The sequence below is a fragment of the Cygnus atratus genome, chromosome 2, assembly GCF_013377495.2.
Source record: "Cygnus atratus isolate AKBS03 ecotype Queensland, Australia chromosome 2, CAtr_DNAZoo_HiC_assembly, whole genome shotgun sequence".
NCBI lineage: Eukaryota > Metazoa > Chordata > Aves > Anseriformes > Anatidae > Cygnus > Cygnus atratus.
The window spans coordinates 137,477,565-137,495,631 of record NC_066363.1 but is presented as its reverse complement, the minus strand read 5'-3'; the positions used below and the strand labels follow the sequence as shown (position 1 = coordinate 137,495,631).

Sequence of the window (18,067 nt, the reverse complement as noted above, 5' to 3'; positions counted from 1 at the left end):
TTTCTTTCCCTGTGGTTAAGTTCAGATGGTGTTTGTCATTTTTCTGTAAACTAGAATTACAAAAGCTCAGTTTATGTAGTGTTTACATGTAATGAGAAAGACCAACTGTATAATCCTGCTGTGGCATTCTTGAAAATTGCCAGCTATAGTTGGGTAAGCTGAAGTTCAGTGGGCTTTCCTGATAGGTGATTTAGTTACAACTTATATTTCAAAATAAAATTAAATTGTCTATTTATTAACATTGGATAAACTAACATCTTTCTTACTTGCACTTTCTTCTCCCCACCCTTTATTTTCTTGCCAAGACTGTTGCATGGACACAAAATTTCACTTGCTTTTAGCTTTTTGCAATGTTAAAGTGTCAGTACTTTTTGAGACAGGCAAAATTTGTGTCTGTTCGCATGGACTAACAAAGTAGGTTGTTGATGTGGTATGTGTAATACAAACTGATAATATGGAGGTTTTAATTTGTCATGTTAGGCTCTGGATGACTTTAAAAAACATCTACAAAAAAATTTTTAACAGCAGATGTTGATGAGATCTTTGGATATGATTTGGTTTATAGTTATAAAGTATTTCATGCCTCTGTGTTTTCTAAGGACTTATCCACAATTCTTCTTTGATCACTTAGTGTGTGTTCTTATACTGGAGAGAAATTTTCAATTCCTTTTTATATCTGTCACTCTTCAGAACTGCGTAACGTAGCCAAAGGTATAATGCAATTATGATATCTCTTTTGCAATGACCCTTATACCACATTGGGGAAAAGTGAACATTCCATTAGTATTGCAGGCTTCTTTGTGCTGTAAAGTCTTTTGAAATGCTAAATATTTTTGACTTGATTTGAGAAGAAAATTACAGTTGTCTGATATAAGGATGTAAGTTGGAGTAAAATAATTTTGGATCCACAATAGACCAGCATCAGAGCTACTTTTTGTATGTCCCAGACATTCAGGGAGTCATTCAGGTGCCTAAAAGTTTGCACCCAGTGCCCCTTTAGAGTATCCAAGACATTGACATACTGCTGGCAAACAGGACACCAAAGGGGAAACTGTGAACTCCTGCAATCCCAGAGCATTTAAAATGACACAAATGAAAGCCATGTTTAGGCAATCAAATCCTACCCTACAGATTTTTTGTGTGTGTGAAATAAAAATCTAGCACTGATTTGCTGAATAATAACTTACGTTTACAAGTTTTCCCATCATTCCGAAGCCTGTATCCTTCAAAACACTGACAAGTATAAGATCTGTCACCATTTATACACAAATGTTCACAGCCGTGATCACTCAGAGCACAATAGTCAACTCCTGCAGGAGCAATGAAAGTTATTTTTTTAAAATATTAATAATTAAACTATTATTTGCATCCCTAGTATTTGCATTGCATATAAGCAAGTAAATATAAACACATTGAGTCACTTAAGCAACAATCCTGTTCCTTATCCAATAATATACATACACCTTCAATAAAATTTAAGAAGGCTTTGTGGTACACTTTGCACTGACTGCTGTAAGCAGAGTTGAGAATGTTTAGAATAACTCAAGAGAGTCCATGCCTCAGTACTCACAAACTGAATTATAATAAAAACAGCAGTTTAACAATGATTTTATAAAAGACAGTGGCAAAGACAGAAAAGCTACCTTGTGAACACTCTTCAAAAATGGTTTCTAAATGATCTGAGGTAAACATGGCATTCCCCAGAACTTGCTTGTGTGCCTGACCTAGCTGCTGTGGCAGCAAGCAGAAAACCTCTCTGGGACCTCAGTGGTCTTTGGCTTAGGCCATCCAAGCTTTCGCAAAGAATTGAAAATGACAAGAACAGTCAAATGTGGTCCATTTTTTCATCTCAAATTTCCTGAGTGTTTCTTCTGCGTAGTACAAAGACACAATGCCCCCAGGAATCCGCAGAGAGCACTCACTGCTCTTTATAGGTTACACACACAGTGCCACTCATTGTTTTGTACTAAGCTGTCAAAGCAGAAATCTATTTACCACTCAGGTGTTCCTCCAGCTGTCTTAAGATACCTGTGCCTCTATATATCACACCAGTGTTGTCATGCCCCCTATGTTTTCCCATTAGGAGTGGTATATGTTAAATGCTAATCCCACTCAGCCACTCATTCAAGACATCCCAAGTGCCAAAACTCTTTTCATGGCAGTCTAAAAAACCCACAATGTCTCAGCAACTCATCTGGAGCTCAGGAGTAGGACAAATCTTATTCCTAAATAAATATGAGGGGAGGGATACACTGGCAAGAAGAACCACCATTCAAAATCTCTCAGTTTTATTGCATGGAGGGATTCCAGAAGCCACGGCACAGTTTTAATGCTGCTGATGGGTCTCCAACTACAGCCTGGAGGAAAATGACTGAGTGAAATAAAACACCTCTTTTTACTACAAAGGAAAAGGGTTTTTCCATTCGCAAGTTGATTGACTATTAAAAACATAGGTCAACTGTTTCTGAATTTCCAGTGGTTCTTTTAGATGAATTTTCAGATAAATTGTTTCTAGCACACCCCAATCCCTATTATATATACAATACAAGAGTACTAATTTTGCATTACTATCAGTCCCTTTTTTGATTTCTGTAGTGATAGAAGCAATATCTGCCAAGATATTGCGTGGGGCTAAAAAGGGTAGTACAGAGGCAAAGATAAGGTTAAAGACAAAGGCAAATTGCCTTTGCAGATTTGCCTCACTTTTCCCAAGATTATCTTTGCATCCAAGATTATTTTTGTATCATTTTGATTTCTGTTAAAACTGTGTGGCCCAAGTGCAAGTAAAGGAGCTAAGTCTGGAGCTACTCCAACACTCAACAAGCTTGAAAAACAATGTACCTCTGCAATCTGCAGAAAAGGTGGCCAAAACTCTCATCAAAGACGACAGGTCCAGGAAAAGTAACCAGGCAAAATATAATCACATTCCTCTCTTCCTGGCCCTTTTTATATATATATATATTTTTTTTTTTCCAGTGAAGGACCAATATGGCCGTTTATGAAACTGCAATGATTCTCAGTGATCGTTAGATTTATAAAGGGTGGAGAGCTGTCAGGACAACTTTTGTTCACTTATCTAGGGCTCCCATGTGAGCGGTAAAGCTGTATGGGACTCACACTTTTGCCCCAGATCAGACGATTCAGTTTGCCTGCGGAACACAAATCTTAAAATGTCAGTCAGACACGTGTCATATGACTGGAAAACTGTCCTCAACAACTGGGGATGGACATATCTTCCAAGACTTGCTGCAAACACTAGAATTTACAGTCATCTTGACAAGTGCCTTTTCCCAAGTCCTTTTTCTCTCTGTGTCTGCTTTCAAAACATTATTAAGGTGTTTTTGAAATTCAATCTGTGAGAATAAATTGAATCATAGAACCACAGAATGGTTTGGGTTGGAAGGGATCTTAAAGCCCATCTAATTCCAACACCCCTGCCATGGGCAGGGACGCCTCCCACTACACCAGGTTGCCCAAAGCCCCATCCAGCCTGGCCTTGAGCACCTCCAGGGATGGGGCACCCACAGCTTCTCTGGGCAACCTGTGCCAGTACCTCACCACCCTCTGAGTAAAGAATTTCTTGCTAAGGTCTAATCTATATCTACCCTCTTTTAGTTTAAAACTGTTACCCCTTCTCCTGCTGCTACACTGCCCAGGATATGGTAGGCCTTCTGGGCTGCAAGCACACGTTGCCAGCTCATGTTGAGCTTTTCATCCACCAGTACTCCCATGTCCTTCTCCACAGGGCTGCTCTCTTAGCTCATCACCTAGTCTGTGTTCAAGTTCAGGATTGCCCTGACCCAGGTGTAGGACCTTGTGCTTGGTCTTGTTGAACTTCATGAGTTTCACAGAGGTCCACCTCTCGAGACTATTGAGGTCCCTCTGGATGGTATCACTTCCCTCCGCTGAAGGTGTGTCCTCTTCCCTGTATGAAAACAGAAACCTTTCCCAGGTGAGCTGAGATCAAGAAGAAGACTTACGTGTGCAGGTTTTTAGGTCCTCATTAATGACAAATCCTTCAAAGCACTGACAGACATAGGAATCATCGGTATTTAGGCACAGATGTTCACAGCCATGATTACTTTCAGCACAGTGGTCCACTCCTATTGATTTGTGTTAATAATTGAAGAAAGCACATTGGAGTTTTAGGTACAAACACTATGACATTGTAGTTTGTGCACAATACCTTGGCAGAGCCAAGGGGAAAAGATCAGTACAGCTTTTTATTTATGCAGCATTCCCACCTATTTGAACAACCTGAGTTAATTAACAACACCTAAGTGAAATGAATAAAAAACCCCGCACAGCAGACAACAAACTTGATGAAGTACTTGCCAAATGTCACGAAGAGAAACTAAGGCAAAGTGTCCTGCCTCGTATTACCCACAGGATTGTGCTTTCTTTCTTTAAAAGGCAAGACTCTCTATTTTGTTCACCATAAAATTTTCTCAGAGAGAAGTAGGAATATTAGTAACTCTCGTAAAAGAAATTATAGTTTCCAGATTATTTCATAAACAGTAAAATCTTTTCAACAAATGAGCAATCACAAATTAAAACTATCCTGCCAACAGGTTACAGCAGTTCAAGCCTAGTGGAGAAAAGATACAAATTATGAGTATGGGAGTGTCTTAACTTGTTCCGTTTACTTTGTTTTCCTATTTCTATTCTGATTCCAAGTCAGATAAAATGGAATATTTATTGAATCTTGTATGAAACTGGTCCACAGAACAGACAGCAAAGCTTTAGAGTAAGATACGTGCACTTGCAAATGTACTATGTAATCTGCTGACTCCGTAAGTATAGAAAAAGCACATTTTAGGAAAAAAGATTTATACTGAACTTTCTCATAAGATTTTTTTCACGTCTTGCTAATGGCTATTTTTAGGTATATAGGCCCAAATCACTTTAGCTTAACTTGATCAAAAGTAGTGGAGTTCCCTCAGACACAAACAGAGTCTCATGTCTCTATTTGCAAATCATTTACAGATGTGAACAGACACGTCTGTAGCTGTCTACATTTAAAAAAAAAAATCCTATACTTAACATAAAATTACTTAGGTTTAAATATTGCTGTTTATTAGTTTATTTAACTAGGCAATGAGTTTGCAGGAGTCAGTCCAGATTTACCATAATACATAAGGAGAGGTAACATTGGCTTGAACAAGCGAAGCTGAGGTGTAAGTTTTTACTAGTTGAAGCAAGTTCCAGCTGGAACAGTCTCCTTATTCCAAGGGTTTACATCACCATGAAGAGGCTTGTGTAACTTCTCAGAGCACACAAAAAATGTGGAAAAAAGAAGAAAATAATAATAAAAAAAAGGAGTGTGAAAAAATGCATCTGTAGTTTGGCACCATCTTTTACAATACAAACATCCACACTAATGTGAATTTTAACATTTAAATACTTTGGGTTCTAATGCAGAATCTTTTAACACATGCTTTCAAGGAGTGGAGTACTCACAAAGCAGCTAATTTCCAGGCTTTAAGAAATAGTATAACTGTAAATTTGTTCATCATATTTGCCTTTTTTTTTTTTTTTTTTAAGGAAGAGAAGGGGAGGGAAAAGGGGAAAGGTCTGTATTTAAAAAAATTGTGTCTTGGGAAATACTTATTTTTAGATATTCAACTTGTGATAGCCTAAAAACATAATTGTTAAAAAAGTTCTTGCAACACATCCAAGTATCTTTAAATACGGCTTTATCACACATAGTTTATTTAAAAATAATTACTCCCTAGCCTATAAACTATTTTTAATTTCAGTGACAGAGTGTTCCTTTGGAAAAATTTATCATAAGTACATCAGGCAAAAATGCTACCAATATTTTAGATGATGTGCAAAATGGTTCTCTGGAAAAAACAACAACAACAGTATCTGCTGAAAACTAGGTGACAGGAAGTGGACCGTGCTGTTGGTGTCTTCTGGTGCAACACTGGTCCCTCCTTTAGTAGCATTCTTATTAACAGAGGACACTTTATTAAACAGATTGATGAAAGTGCAAACATATTGCAGGGGGAGATTTCTACACATCTCCACATATCAGCATACGTTAGTTTTAAGTGTGCTGCAGTTAAATAGCACATAGCAATGATACAGATGTTCCAGAGTAAGCTCTGCCGTTGTGTTTGACACCATGGCTGAACAGCTTTTCCCAGTTATTTGTATTGGAGAAGATGATGCTTTAGTTCCATATTGAATCTGGGATCTTACTATATCATGACTTCACTAGGGCTGGTTTGTGGTTGACTTTACAGAAACATAGGTTTGCATAGCTCAAAAAGATCTCAGAAGGGACTCAGGAGCATTTTCTCATTCTGTTCACACCTCACCCCACTGCAGTAACTAGTTGCTGCAGTGCATGAGATACTTGTTTCTGCACGTATTGCCATCATGTTGTAGGGTGTATCCAGGATGACATTTGCACACAAGTGACTCTTCCATATTAATGCATTCATGTTCACAGTCATGCTGACCAAAATCACAGAAGTTTACTTCTGTAGAGAGAAAAGCACTGAAAAATTCAAGCCAGTCGTGAGGGTTTCTGAAGTAAAACAGCTTGGAAAAACTCACTTTTGTTGAATGGTACCAGATTCTATGCTTCGGACAGCTTTTAAAACTGTGCACATCTGATAGTGAGCCGTGGATCTGTGAGGTGACTGCAAATACTTGGCTAAGCAAGACTGCACTTTGACTCCATACCCCTGCTCCTGTAGTCATTACAATTCATGCACCATGGTGCATGGTGGAGGAGGAATGCCTGGTGCTGCTCACCAGCGATGTATTCTTCCTGATTTATAATGAGGACATATATGCAAATGTTCTACTTTACTTTACAAGTTTATCTAACATGAGCTTTGTTATAACAAGTTTTGGAATGGGAGCTCAATCCTGAAAAAGTCACCAGATTTACAGCCAAATCCAGAGTCCCCTAAAGTTAAGGAAAAGTACCCCAAAAGAGAGTTATGATTTGTCTTTAGTTCTTAATTAAATCCTTAGCAATAAGTATTCCAGACAATATAGTTCTTTTACGCTTATCCTCATCAAGGTACATCCATTCTATAAAAACCTGGATGTATTAAAATACCATACACATAATAAAAGCCAGAGTATGGATTGCTGTAAAAACCGCACTGTGTACATAATGATGCTTCATGAGAAAACATCTTTAAGACTGAAAGAAAACATAGTTGTAAAAACAGATAAATTTTATGAGGGTCTAGAAATATAATTATGTTGCTCTAATCAAGATTCCTACTCATAAAATATCAGTACAATTCCCCCCCTAGAACTGATTCACCAGGTCAAGATAGCTCCTTATTAACAGCATTACATTGAAAACTTGCTGAGTTTCTGGACCCCATCTCAGGACAAGCTGTAACACAAAAGGCTTTGTGAAGTAAATAATATGTACAATTGGTTTGGAACTCTAACATTGCTGAGGCTGTTGATACAGTTTGAAGAAAACTGTATGGGGTTTCATGTGTGATTTTAAGTTGCTTCTCATAACTACATTACCAATCCATTACTTTCTCAAAGCTAATGAAATACATCTGTCCTTGGCTAACGCAACTCAGCAGCAAAGCAAGGTAAAATTAAAAAAAAAAAAATCTGTTTGTGTAACTACAGGACAATGACAGAAAGAAAATAAGAAACAAACTTTTTGTTTTTTTAGCCACTGTGGTTTCTATATTATACTTTATGTTTTCCTGAATCTCTTAAAAAAATGTGTAATATACAACCTAGTCTATGAAACAGCAAACTATGTATTTTTCCAGCATGACTGGCTCAGTTAAAATTCAAGTTTATAAAGAAAGATTTGTTTCAACCTTTATAATAGAGAAAACTTTCATCCTTTCAGAAAGGAAACCATTCACAGCTGGTTTAAGAAATAAAAGCAGATGAACTTCATTATGTCCAAAGGATTACTCACTTTTGCATGTTTTCTTATCTGGATTAAGTCTAAACCCTTCTTGGCATCGACAAAAATAGGAATCATCTGTATTAACACATTCTTGTTCACAGCCATGGTCCTGAAGAGCACAATAGTCTGGTCCTAAATGGAAAAAATTGTGTCAGTGAGAAATATAATTCCTCAGATATAAGCTAGGCAAAAAACTTTTACATCATTTTCTTTTATTTTTTTCCTCGTGCACCATTTAGAACTTTTACCATATTGTTTCAAACTGTGAAAATAAAATGTTCCTTTCTGACAAATAATCTGTTATACTAGGGTAGACCTGATATGTATTCTTAAATGAATTCTTGGAGAACACATGTACTACGTGCAGTATAGAAATTAGAATCTTAAATATTTCTCAACATTTCACAGCTCAGCCCTATACACTGCCGCATCAAAATTGCCTATTTATTTTACTCAGAGCAAGTTTGATATGATCTGTAATAAATACACAACCAAGCTTCTGAATGCTATTCATTAGATCAAAGCGGGACAATCAGGCCATCAAGAGCATCAGTGTTTTTAAAAGCCTTGAGCGCTTGCTGCATAGCTCTTCCATTTAAAATGCTCATCATAGGAAAGATGAGCAAACTCTAGAAACAGCTACTACTTTTGTACAAAATACCTTAGAAGGGAAGATAATACTGCAGTAAGCACTGGGATATTTACCCCGTAGCGCTAACCACTATTAATTAAGTCAAAGAACCTGACATTCACTTAGATGTGATGTGTGGCCATCTTTTAGCTTTATATAAGGGGAGTTAACAAATTTATTGTAGGGAAAGAATGGTTTTAATCCTTCATCACAGCTAAAAATAGATAAATGAGTCGGAAATCAAGTAAGTTATATTTTTAATAATATCCGGCACTTTTGAACACTTCATTAAACAACCTGAAAACCGAAATTCAGTGCTTAATTATTATTCCCAGAGATAATTAACTTCCTGAAGCAGGAACTGTTCTTTTCTAGTATATGCGGTAGACTAATGCAATCGAGCCTTTATATGTGATGAAAGCCTTCACTAATAATAGGCCAAGTGGCAATAGTAGCAAAAGTCCTCTTAACAGTTAACTCAGCAGCTGGGAATTACCTCTACCTTCCTCACTGACAATCTGAATTTACTGCCCTCTTCTCTTTCTGCCACACGTAGAGTACTCTGCTGGTGTTGGCAGGATTCCCCTAATGAGCCATGTTCCTTTTATTTCATTCTGAGAAATTTGGAGTAATTCCCAGAGAAAATTTGTAAGACATGCATGACTGTACTGATAACATTTACATTTTCAAGTTTTTTTTTTTTTTTTTTTTTTTTTTTTTTTAGCCTTGAGCATTGAAGCTTACTTTTTGTTTTTGAACAGAAAGCCACGGTTCTTTGATAATCACAAGATCTTGAAAACTGGAGCCCTTGGCCCAGGCCTGCTTACTGATACAGCGATCTGGTCTGGCATGGGTGTGAGTCTTGGCTAGTTGGCAACTGTCACTGAGATTCAGTACATAAGCCAAACATGTAGAAATTTATGTTAAAAGTTTTAATTTACAAACATTTTAAATCCAGTGTTCTGAAGTTTGTTCCTTCATGTTGTTTATGTGAACTCAAAGGCAGTGTGATTCATAACATATGGGAACTAGAACACACTTTTGCTCTGAAGAGCTCTCATGTTGTCTCAACTTCTTTAGCATCAAAATCTACCCTGTTCTTTTCTTCATGATTTATTTTATTAGCAAGGCTCAGAAGACATCAAGTGTAAGGTAAAGTGGCTTAGTAAGTGTTTGAGAGTTTGAGCTGTAGAAAATGGTATCAAAAGCCTTACTGAAATCTAGCCAGACCATATCCACCGCCTTTCCCTCATCCGCTGAGCATGTCACATTGCTGTAGAAGGAGATCAGGTTCGTCAAGCAGGACCTGCCTTTGATAGACCCATGCTGACTGGGCCTGATCGCCTGGTTGCCCTGTTAATGCTGTGTGATGGCACTCAAGATAGTCTGCTCCAGGAGCTTCCCCACCACCAAGGGCAGACTGACAGGCTTGTATTTTCCTGGATCCTCCTTCTGGCCTTCCCTGTAGATGGGTGTCACATTTGCTAGCCGCCAGTTGACTGGGACCTCCGCTGATAGCCAGGACTGCTGATAAATGATGGAAAGTGGCTTGGTGAGCACTTCCACCAGCTCCCTCAGTACCCTCGGGTGGATCCCATCTGGCCCCATAGACTTGTCTACATCTACATGGTTTAGCAGGATGATAACCGTTTCCTTGTGGATGATGAGGGCTTCATCCTGCTCCCTGTCCCTACCTACCAGCTCAGGGGACTGGGTACCCAGAGAACAACCGGTCTTGCTGCTAAGGACTGAGGTAAAGAAAGCGTTAAGTACCTCAGCCTTTTCCACATCTCTTGTCACTATGTTTCACCCCCACATCCAATAAAGGATGGAGATTCTCCTTAGTCCTCCCTTTTCTTCTTTATGTATTTATAAAAACATTTTTGTCTTTAACAGCAGTAGCCAGACTGAGCTCAAACTGGGCTTTGGCCCTTCTAGTTTTCTCCCTGCACAGCCTCATGATATCTTTGTAGTCCTCCTGAGTGGCCTGCCACTTCTTCCAAAGGTCATAAACCCTCTTTTTCTTCCCGGGCTCTAGCCACTGCTCTGTTTGACCAGGCCAATCTTCTTCCGTACCAGCTCATCTTTCAGCATGTGGCGACAACCTGCTTCTGCGCCTTCAACATTGCGTTCCTGAAGAGTGTCCAGCCTTACTGGACTCCTTTGCCCTTCAGAACTGCCTTAACAGGACAAAGTCTGCCTTCTGGAAGCCCAGGGTGGCAGTTCTGCTACCCCTCCTCCTTATTTTTCCAAGAATGGAAAACTCTGTTAATTCATAATCATCTTGGGCATAGGCCCAAGATGGCCACCAACCTTCACATCTCCAACAAGTCCTTCTCTGTTAACAAGCAAAAGATCCAGCGGGGTGCTGTTCCTTGGGAACTTCTGGTAAGTTGAAGTCCCCCACAAGAACAAGCACTAGCTACTACAAGAATGCTCCCAATTGCTTATAGAATATTGTGTCTGCCTCTTCAGCCTGGTTGGACAGTTTATAGCAAACTCCCACTATGACATCTGCCTCATTGGCCTTCCCCTTGATTCTTACCCATAAACGCTCAACCCTGTCATCACCATTTTTCAGCTGTAGACAATGAAAACATTTCCTAACATAGAGGGCTAGCCCCCTGCCTCTCCTTCCTAGCCTATCCTTTCTGAAGAGTTTGTAGCCATACATTGCAATAGTCCATCTGTATGCCTTCAGCAAATCTGTGGGCGACATTAAATTAGGGACATTGTCTGAAAGCAAACGGCAGTATAGAGAAACCTTGATAAACTTTACAACTGGACAAACAGAAGTCTTCTGAAGTTCAGCAAGAAGAATTGCTTGGGGGTATGTCTCTTTCCCTGAATCTTAAGGTCAGATGTGCAGTCTGAATTAGATGCTTTCTTTCTAAATGTTAAAATTAAGTGACATAACAAGCATAATATGCACTGTAGTCAATAGGTTAACTTCATCTCTTTCACTAAGTGTTGAAATGCCCCCAAGCCTTTAAAAAAAACAAAACAGAAATACAGTGCTACAGAAATAATGTTTGTTCACTTTATTAGACAGTATGGACTATATTCATCAATGGCATCAGTAGTTTCACTTTGCTAAAAACTAAAGGGTTTTGTCAGCTTAGAGCTGCAACACTAAAGTTTCATTACCAAGGTCTGCATTTATGAAAAAAGGTAACCAGGAGTATACATTAAAGTTTTCCCTTCACATTTCCTGAAGTGAGTTATGACATTACATACTACAGAGGTTTTAGCTTATTTTGCCAATTAAGGGAAGCTTTAGCAAGAGTATTTTCTGGTCTATTAGTTCTCTTCCGCTTTATATCCCCCCCAGCTCTGGTAACTTTTGAACTTGTTAGTCCAGTGTCAATCAAGTTTGACAAACAAGGAAACCTCTGAAGTTATTATAAGCTGGTGGAAACATGGAAGTTTTATAGAGGCTACTGATTTTCCCAGAGATTTGGCACAAGTATCAAAGAACTCTCTATTGAGGAAAATCCATAGCAAAATAGGCTGCAATGTTTTCTCTGATTGTGGAACTACTCACTCTGTTTAATTTTAGCTTGTCTTACAAACCAAGATGATTATAAATCATCTTGTACAGACCTGTTTGTTTATCCAACTAGGGAGATGATATTCTGAATGAAATATATGGATAATCAAAGAGAATATGCAAGACAAAGCTTTTGGCTTTTACTATTGAAAAAGGAGCCTGGTCTCATGTTAAATGCTTCCTGTTTATAGAAGGGGCCCCTCCACCTACTCTCTCTCCCTAAAATCCAAACTACCTCCAAAAACAACTTTCATTGCTTTTATGACCTTTGGATTCAAGGGCACTCCAACATTTTCTATACCTAACATATTATTCAGTGTTCCCAGGAACAGTGGGAGAATTACTGCTGAGAACTGGACAGAAAGAGTACATACTGTGCATAATTAAAGCTTATCACTACTTACTTCTGCAAGTTCTTTTGTCTGGATTTAAAATGAACCCTGGGTAGCATCTACAGTAATAGGAGTCCTCAGTGTTAACACATTCATGTTGGCAACCCTGGTTATCCACAGCACAGTAGTCTACAACTGAAAAAGAACAAGAGCAACATATATAATCAGAAAAACAAAATTAGAACTATTACACATAGAGATTATGGTACTAGTTATACACAGTAACTACAAGAAAAAAAGGAAAAACTGACATCATTTTTCTCCTGAACAACCTTTCTGCAAAAAGCAGTGTACTTTAATTACCAGTTGGTACATCAGATTCATTTGAGTCCCAGATTGTTTCTCCTATCCTTTGAACATTTATCAGCTCCCTTATTGTCAGGAAACTTCTCAAAGCGTTTTCTCCGATCTGGAAACCATGACTCAGTCAGCAACTCTGTTCAGAGACCAGGGCAAAGCAAAGTTTGTTTGATTTAGTTTTGTCTTCTGTCTCTCCAAATCCAGTCCTGGAATTGTTCTACTTTTCCTTAAAATATTAGCTATACTAGTTATCAAGACTAGTTCCAGTAGCCTGAATACATAGGAGACCTATGGCAATACCTCCTACACTGAAGACTGTCATGATACATTTATCCCCTCTACCTTGGTCCAAAATCATCCTGTACAAATCAGGTGCAGCTACAAAGTCTGACGCTTCAGCTGATTTTCACCACTGATATTTTGCTTATATAATGCCTTTTGTGTGAGAGAAATCAAACATCATAGTTAGTCTAGTCACGTATTTCATAAGTCTGCTCACCTATTACACAAATCCATATTTGCAAGATAGATTGCCAAAAGGGTGATACTCTAACACTTTAGAGTTTACTCAGACGAGCCCATTTAAAAGTGCTAAAGGAGCAAAATAAATTATATTATTTCTTTGCAGTTTGAGCTGTTTCTTTACACGTAAAGCCTTAGAAGAAATCAAAGACAAGTCACAAGGCAGGTGTTCTGACCCCCAAAAGCTTCCAGGCCCACATTAGGCAAGTTTACCTAATTCTTTCTGCAGAAGAGAGCAATATGCCCAGCTTCACAGACGTTTAATGAGACAGCTTCCCCCTCTCTGCCAACTGACTAATTTTTTTATTGCTGTATATTGTGGATACTCCCAAACTGTTTTAAGAGGCTGTAAGTTTGCTTTAATTAAAACAGTTTTTTCTTTAATAGCCTTCCCTTTGCAAATAATGCACACTCAGGTGTGCTAAGATATTTAGTCAAAGTCTGGTCAGGAAAGCAGGTAATCCATTTAGTGACCTTGAAAGAGCTTCTTTAGGAAGATTTATTCTTAGGAATAAATGTGTTGAATGGAGTCAAATTAGATTACTTACTGTCTACCATGTGAGACCATTTTCCTGGCAAGTACATTCCTGTTTCCATACTGAATAGCTTCATATAAAAATGTATTTGCTGAATATATATTTCAAGGATATAATGTGTCATGTAATTAGTCAGCTTTCCCCTTAAATTAATTCTAACCACATACACATTTTCAACTGTTTTAAAAGACACAGTAATAAATAAGTGAAAGAACATACAATTTCTTTCTATACAGCACCATACCTGGGAAATAGCCTATTTAAATCCCTCCATAATGTCACCTCCTCCTCTGCATTTAAACCTTAATGAACAAGCACTTCTACCACAACATCTGTAACTGCCCAGCTAATTATTATGAAGTTGAGAGACATCTGAATGGTTCAACAGGTCTTAGAATGCTTTATTATCAACATCTGAGTAACTATCGCCTCAAGCACTTTCAGATGACAATCTCTTCCAGGGAAGGACTGTGCCTTCTTAGGTCTATGCAGCTGCTAATGTACTGTGGGCAAAAAAGGATTAAGAAGAAACACCTCAAAATAAATAATTCATACAAGACACTGAATTTACCATGCTTGCTTTGCTTCACATATGTTAATTCTGGGAACCTCTTACTCATAGAAGTAGGTCTGTTGGCCTCTACCAATAATGAGCATATCAATTTAAATAAAGCCTTTCCACTGACAGTTAGGAAGTCAGAATATTCTCTTGACAGTTGCTTTTGGAGATACGTATTATTTATTTCCACTCCCTCCCCCAGTCCCTTATTCCATGCAGACTGGCTTATCCTTGCAGACTGGCATTAGTAATCTACCTAGAATTTAATTTCACTTTCAGCTTCACGTTTCATTTTGGTGGTACTTGCTTAGATGGGAAAATTGTCAACAGCATGTCAGTCAGCAAGTAAGTTGCTGGAGGACTTAAATCTTCCTGAAAAGGCTGAAAAGAATTATAAATCTACATTTCTTACACTGAAGCACTGCAATCCTGCAGAAAGTGCATAACATCTGTATAAGACCAAAGCAAAATAATATTTTCCTCATTTCTGTTAAGTTTTATTATTTTTATACTTCCTTATTGTCACAAGAGTCGCGGGATAGACACCAGAATGTGAACTCTTAATTTTAGCCCATGCCTATTTCAATATGAAACTTTTCTAATTAATTCTGAATTAATGATATTTTTAAGCAAGCAAGCAATGAATTCAGTTGTCATCTCCCTATTTTTGTTCCACCATGTTTTTCTTGCTTGGAATTAGTTGCTAAGTGATGAGAGCTATCTTTTACATCTAGTTACCAGTTTCACACCCTAGGTGCTCAGGTTGCCCTCTCCGATCTGTGAGCAGCACAGGTTACCTTTCTCTAATATTGCTGTTTTACTACTGTGATGTTTATATATTTTTTCATATTTTTTTTAGGAGAATTAATTAAATTAAGGAGAAGGGTAGAAGAAAGCCTAGGAAGAAAATGTGGCAAAGTAAGTAAAGGCATAAGGAGAATGAAAAACAGTGTGGAGTAGGAGAAAAGAAGACTCATGGAAGACTTGTTAAAACCTAGAAAACAGCCAAAAAATGCAGCAGTGCCAGGATTGCAGACAGGTGCCAGCAGCCAAATCACTGCCAGAAGAAAAGAGCCCACGCCCAACAGCTGCAGCAGTATGGAGACAGCTCAGCAACAGTGCCAGGGAAGAGAAGACACCACGGCCAGCAACACCAAGAAGATGGGGAGAGTGGGACCAAGATTGAGAGGGCTGTGTGTTCAGCAGCATAATGTAGAAAGAAGGGCTCATTGCCACCAAACTTATAACTGGCAGGATTTTGTTCATATGAAAGGCAGACAGTTAACACGAAAAGCTGTTTAAAAAGGCAAAATGGTAGCGCTTTGCTAACCATAATTATCACTGAATAGATAGTTTCAAATATTGTTTAATCTGTAAATTTTTTCATAAACAGTGTGTTGCAAACACTCAGACTACTTCACTATTCAATGGTCACTTTAAATGAATGCATTGTAAGCTGCTGATTGTGAGCTTTTATTTAATTATTGCCATCCAGGTAACTGGCTGACAGGTGCGTTAATAAAGCAGTTAGCATTGCCTTAGATTCTTAACTAGAGAAATTAGCCCTTCAGAAATGAGGAAGAGAACGTAACAAAATAGCAATAACAGCTGACGACAATAAGTATGAATATCTCAGATTAAATATATGGTAAAAAAGAATTAGGGATACAAAAACCTGCTAAGAGAAGTCATGGATTTTTTCTTTCAATGATATAGTCACATCAATAGCAGAGAAAAGTCTGACCTTGACACAGGTGAAGGACATGAGGATTAGGCTAAGGTTACTGGATGAAATCCTGTGGAGTGTTAGATGTAGAAATTTGGGCTATAATCATTTAAAAGGCCTTCTTGCCTGAGCAACCATTATTAGCTGCATTTTCAAAACAATTCAACTTCAGAAAGCAGGTTCTTAAAGGGATATGTTAGTGCCCAGATTATGTTGATGCTAAATTATGTTAAGAACTGTAAACAATCCTATGAGGATCATGAGGCTACATGTACAGTAAACATTTCTGGAGAGAAGTACAGAGTCAATGTTCTTTAAAAATGCATTTATTATTCCAAGTCTAAAAAACCTCAAAACCTCATTTGTGTGCCCCCTGTGAAACTATAAACAGATTGCCCAGTTCCATAAACTGTCATCTACTTTGCACCTCAGAATAGGATTATTCTGCAACATAGTAACTGTGAAGGTAATAAGAGACAGGTTATGTTTGTGGTGGATTACAGAAGACAATATTTTCCTGAAATGTAGTATGGGATGAAACATTTATGAGAAGGGCAATAGCCTAATGTACCACAATTATATTAAAAATATTTACTGTGTATAAACGGAAAAGAAGTAAAAAGTGAGATACTTATATGCTAATAGAAAAGGAAGTATGTTTTTTGTCCAAAATTTTTTGTACTGTATTTCCATGCTTGCTGTTTTGAGCCGTCTTAGACCTGATGTTTGCTTCTGTACTACCCATAGTAAAAATTAGACACATATTGGATGGGTTCTTTTAATGGGGACCAACCACTCCTTAAAGCCATCCTTTCAAAGAGTTTGAAAGTTCTCTTGGCATAACCATAAAACCAAGTGAGAAATGGTAATAATTTGTCCACTTTCACGTTGTCTTTGTCTAATTTCTAATTTCTGCCTGAAAAGGAACTACCAAGTTTGTCTGCTTTTGTTTGTTTTTGAATGGCCATATATAACATCCCAGTACCATGCTGGCCACCTGAATGGCTCTAAAATAAAACACTAGATGCTTAGTTTCAAGATAGCAATGTTATTTTTCTGTGTGAAATTCATTGGAACAATTTTTCCCAGTCATTATTCCTTATAAGTAAGGGCCTACAAACATGTCAATATACATTTTTCCTTATCTACCACCCATGTGGAAGAAGACAGCTTTGTCATCATTGTTTATGGCCAAACTGGACATTAATTTACATTTAATTTTCCTTTGATTTGTGTCAAAAGATAAAAGCGGACTGCTAAACTCATACTCACCAATGCAATTCTTTCCATTTGCATCAAGTTCATACCCTTCATAACACTGACAGACGTAAGACCCAGGCGTGTTCACACAAATCTGCTCACAGGCATGTTTCTCCACAGCACAGAGGTCCTGAGCTACAAGACATAATTGCACGAATATGAAGTTCTTTGCCCTTCCATATTATACAGGTAGACTGCATATTGGAAATAATTTTCAGAAATCTTTGAACAGCTCTTTAGAGTTGAGCTCATTTCAAAACAGAACATGCTGATATTCTGTCACATAGTGAAACTTTTATAACAGCAACAACAACCACTCAAAGCTGAGGAGTTCATTCCTTCAGCTGAAGGCAACAACAATTACTGGGACACTGGTGCCTAGTGGATTTACTTGACTGAATATTTCTCTGAAACATTTAATGGGTGTACTTCTCTTTTTTAAATATTTTTTGTATTTGTGTCCTTTTTATTATTTTTAATTTTGTGTACAATCAACCCTAATAAATTATGATGAGGATAGAAAAGGAAAGAAAAAGAAAATGGGGCACCAAAAGCCTTTCATTTCTGAGTTTTATCATTTTTCAGTTTTGTGCAACATACCATAGCAAGTTACCCCTCCCAAGCAAAAAATCTCTTGGGAAAAATTTCTACAGCAAATGAGGTCAGTTCAGTT

The 18,067-nt window shown here is 37.9% G+C and overlaps 1 protein-coding gene across 6 annotated transcripts in view; it reads right to left on the bottom strand.

The window, feature by feature from the left end:
• The window catches only part of MATN2 (matrilin 2), a 69,448-nt gene that overhangs the window by 21,767 nt on the left and 29,614 nt on the right, over positions 1–18,067 (bottom strand). For all 6 annotated transcript variants that reach the window (XM_035546346.2, XM_035546347.2, XM_050709017.1 and 3 more), the window contains exons 5-9: positions 17,407–17,529; positions 12,504–12,626; positions 7,928–8,050; positions 3,981–4,103; positions 1,188–1,310 (exon numbers count right to left, since the gene is read on the bottom strand). In XM_035546346.2, coding sequence (XP_035402239.1) covers positions 1,188–1,310; positions 3,981–4,103; positions 7,928–8,050; positions 12,504–12,626; positions 17,407–17,529 — 615 coding nt within the window. The remainder of the gene's footprint in view (positions 1–1,187; positions 1,311–3,980; positions 4,104–7,927; positions 8,051–12,503; positions 12,627–17,406; positions 17,530–18,067) is intronic.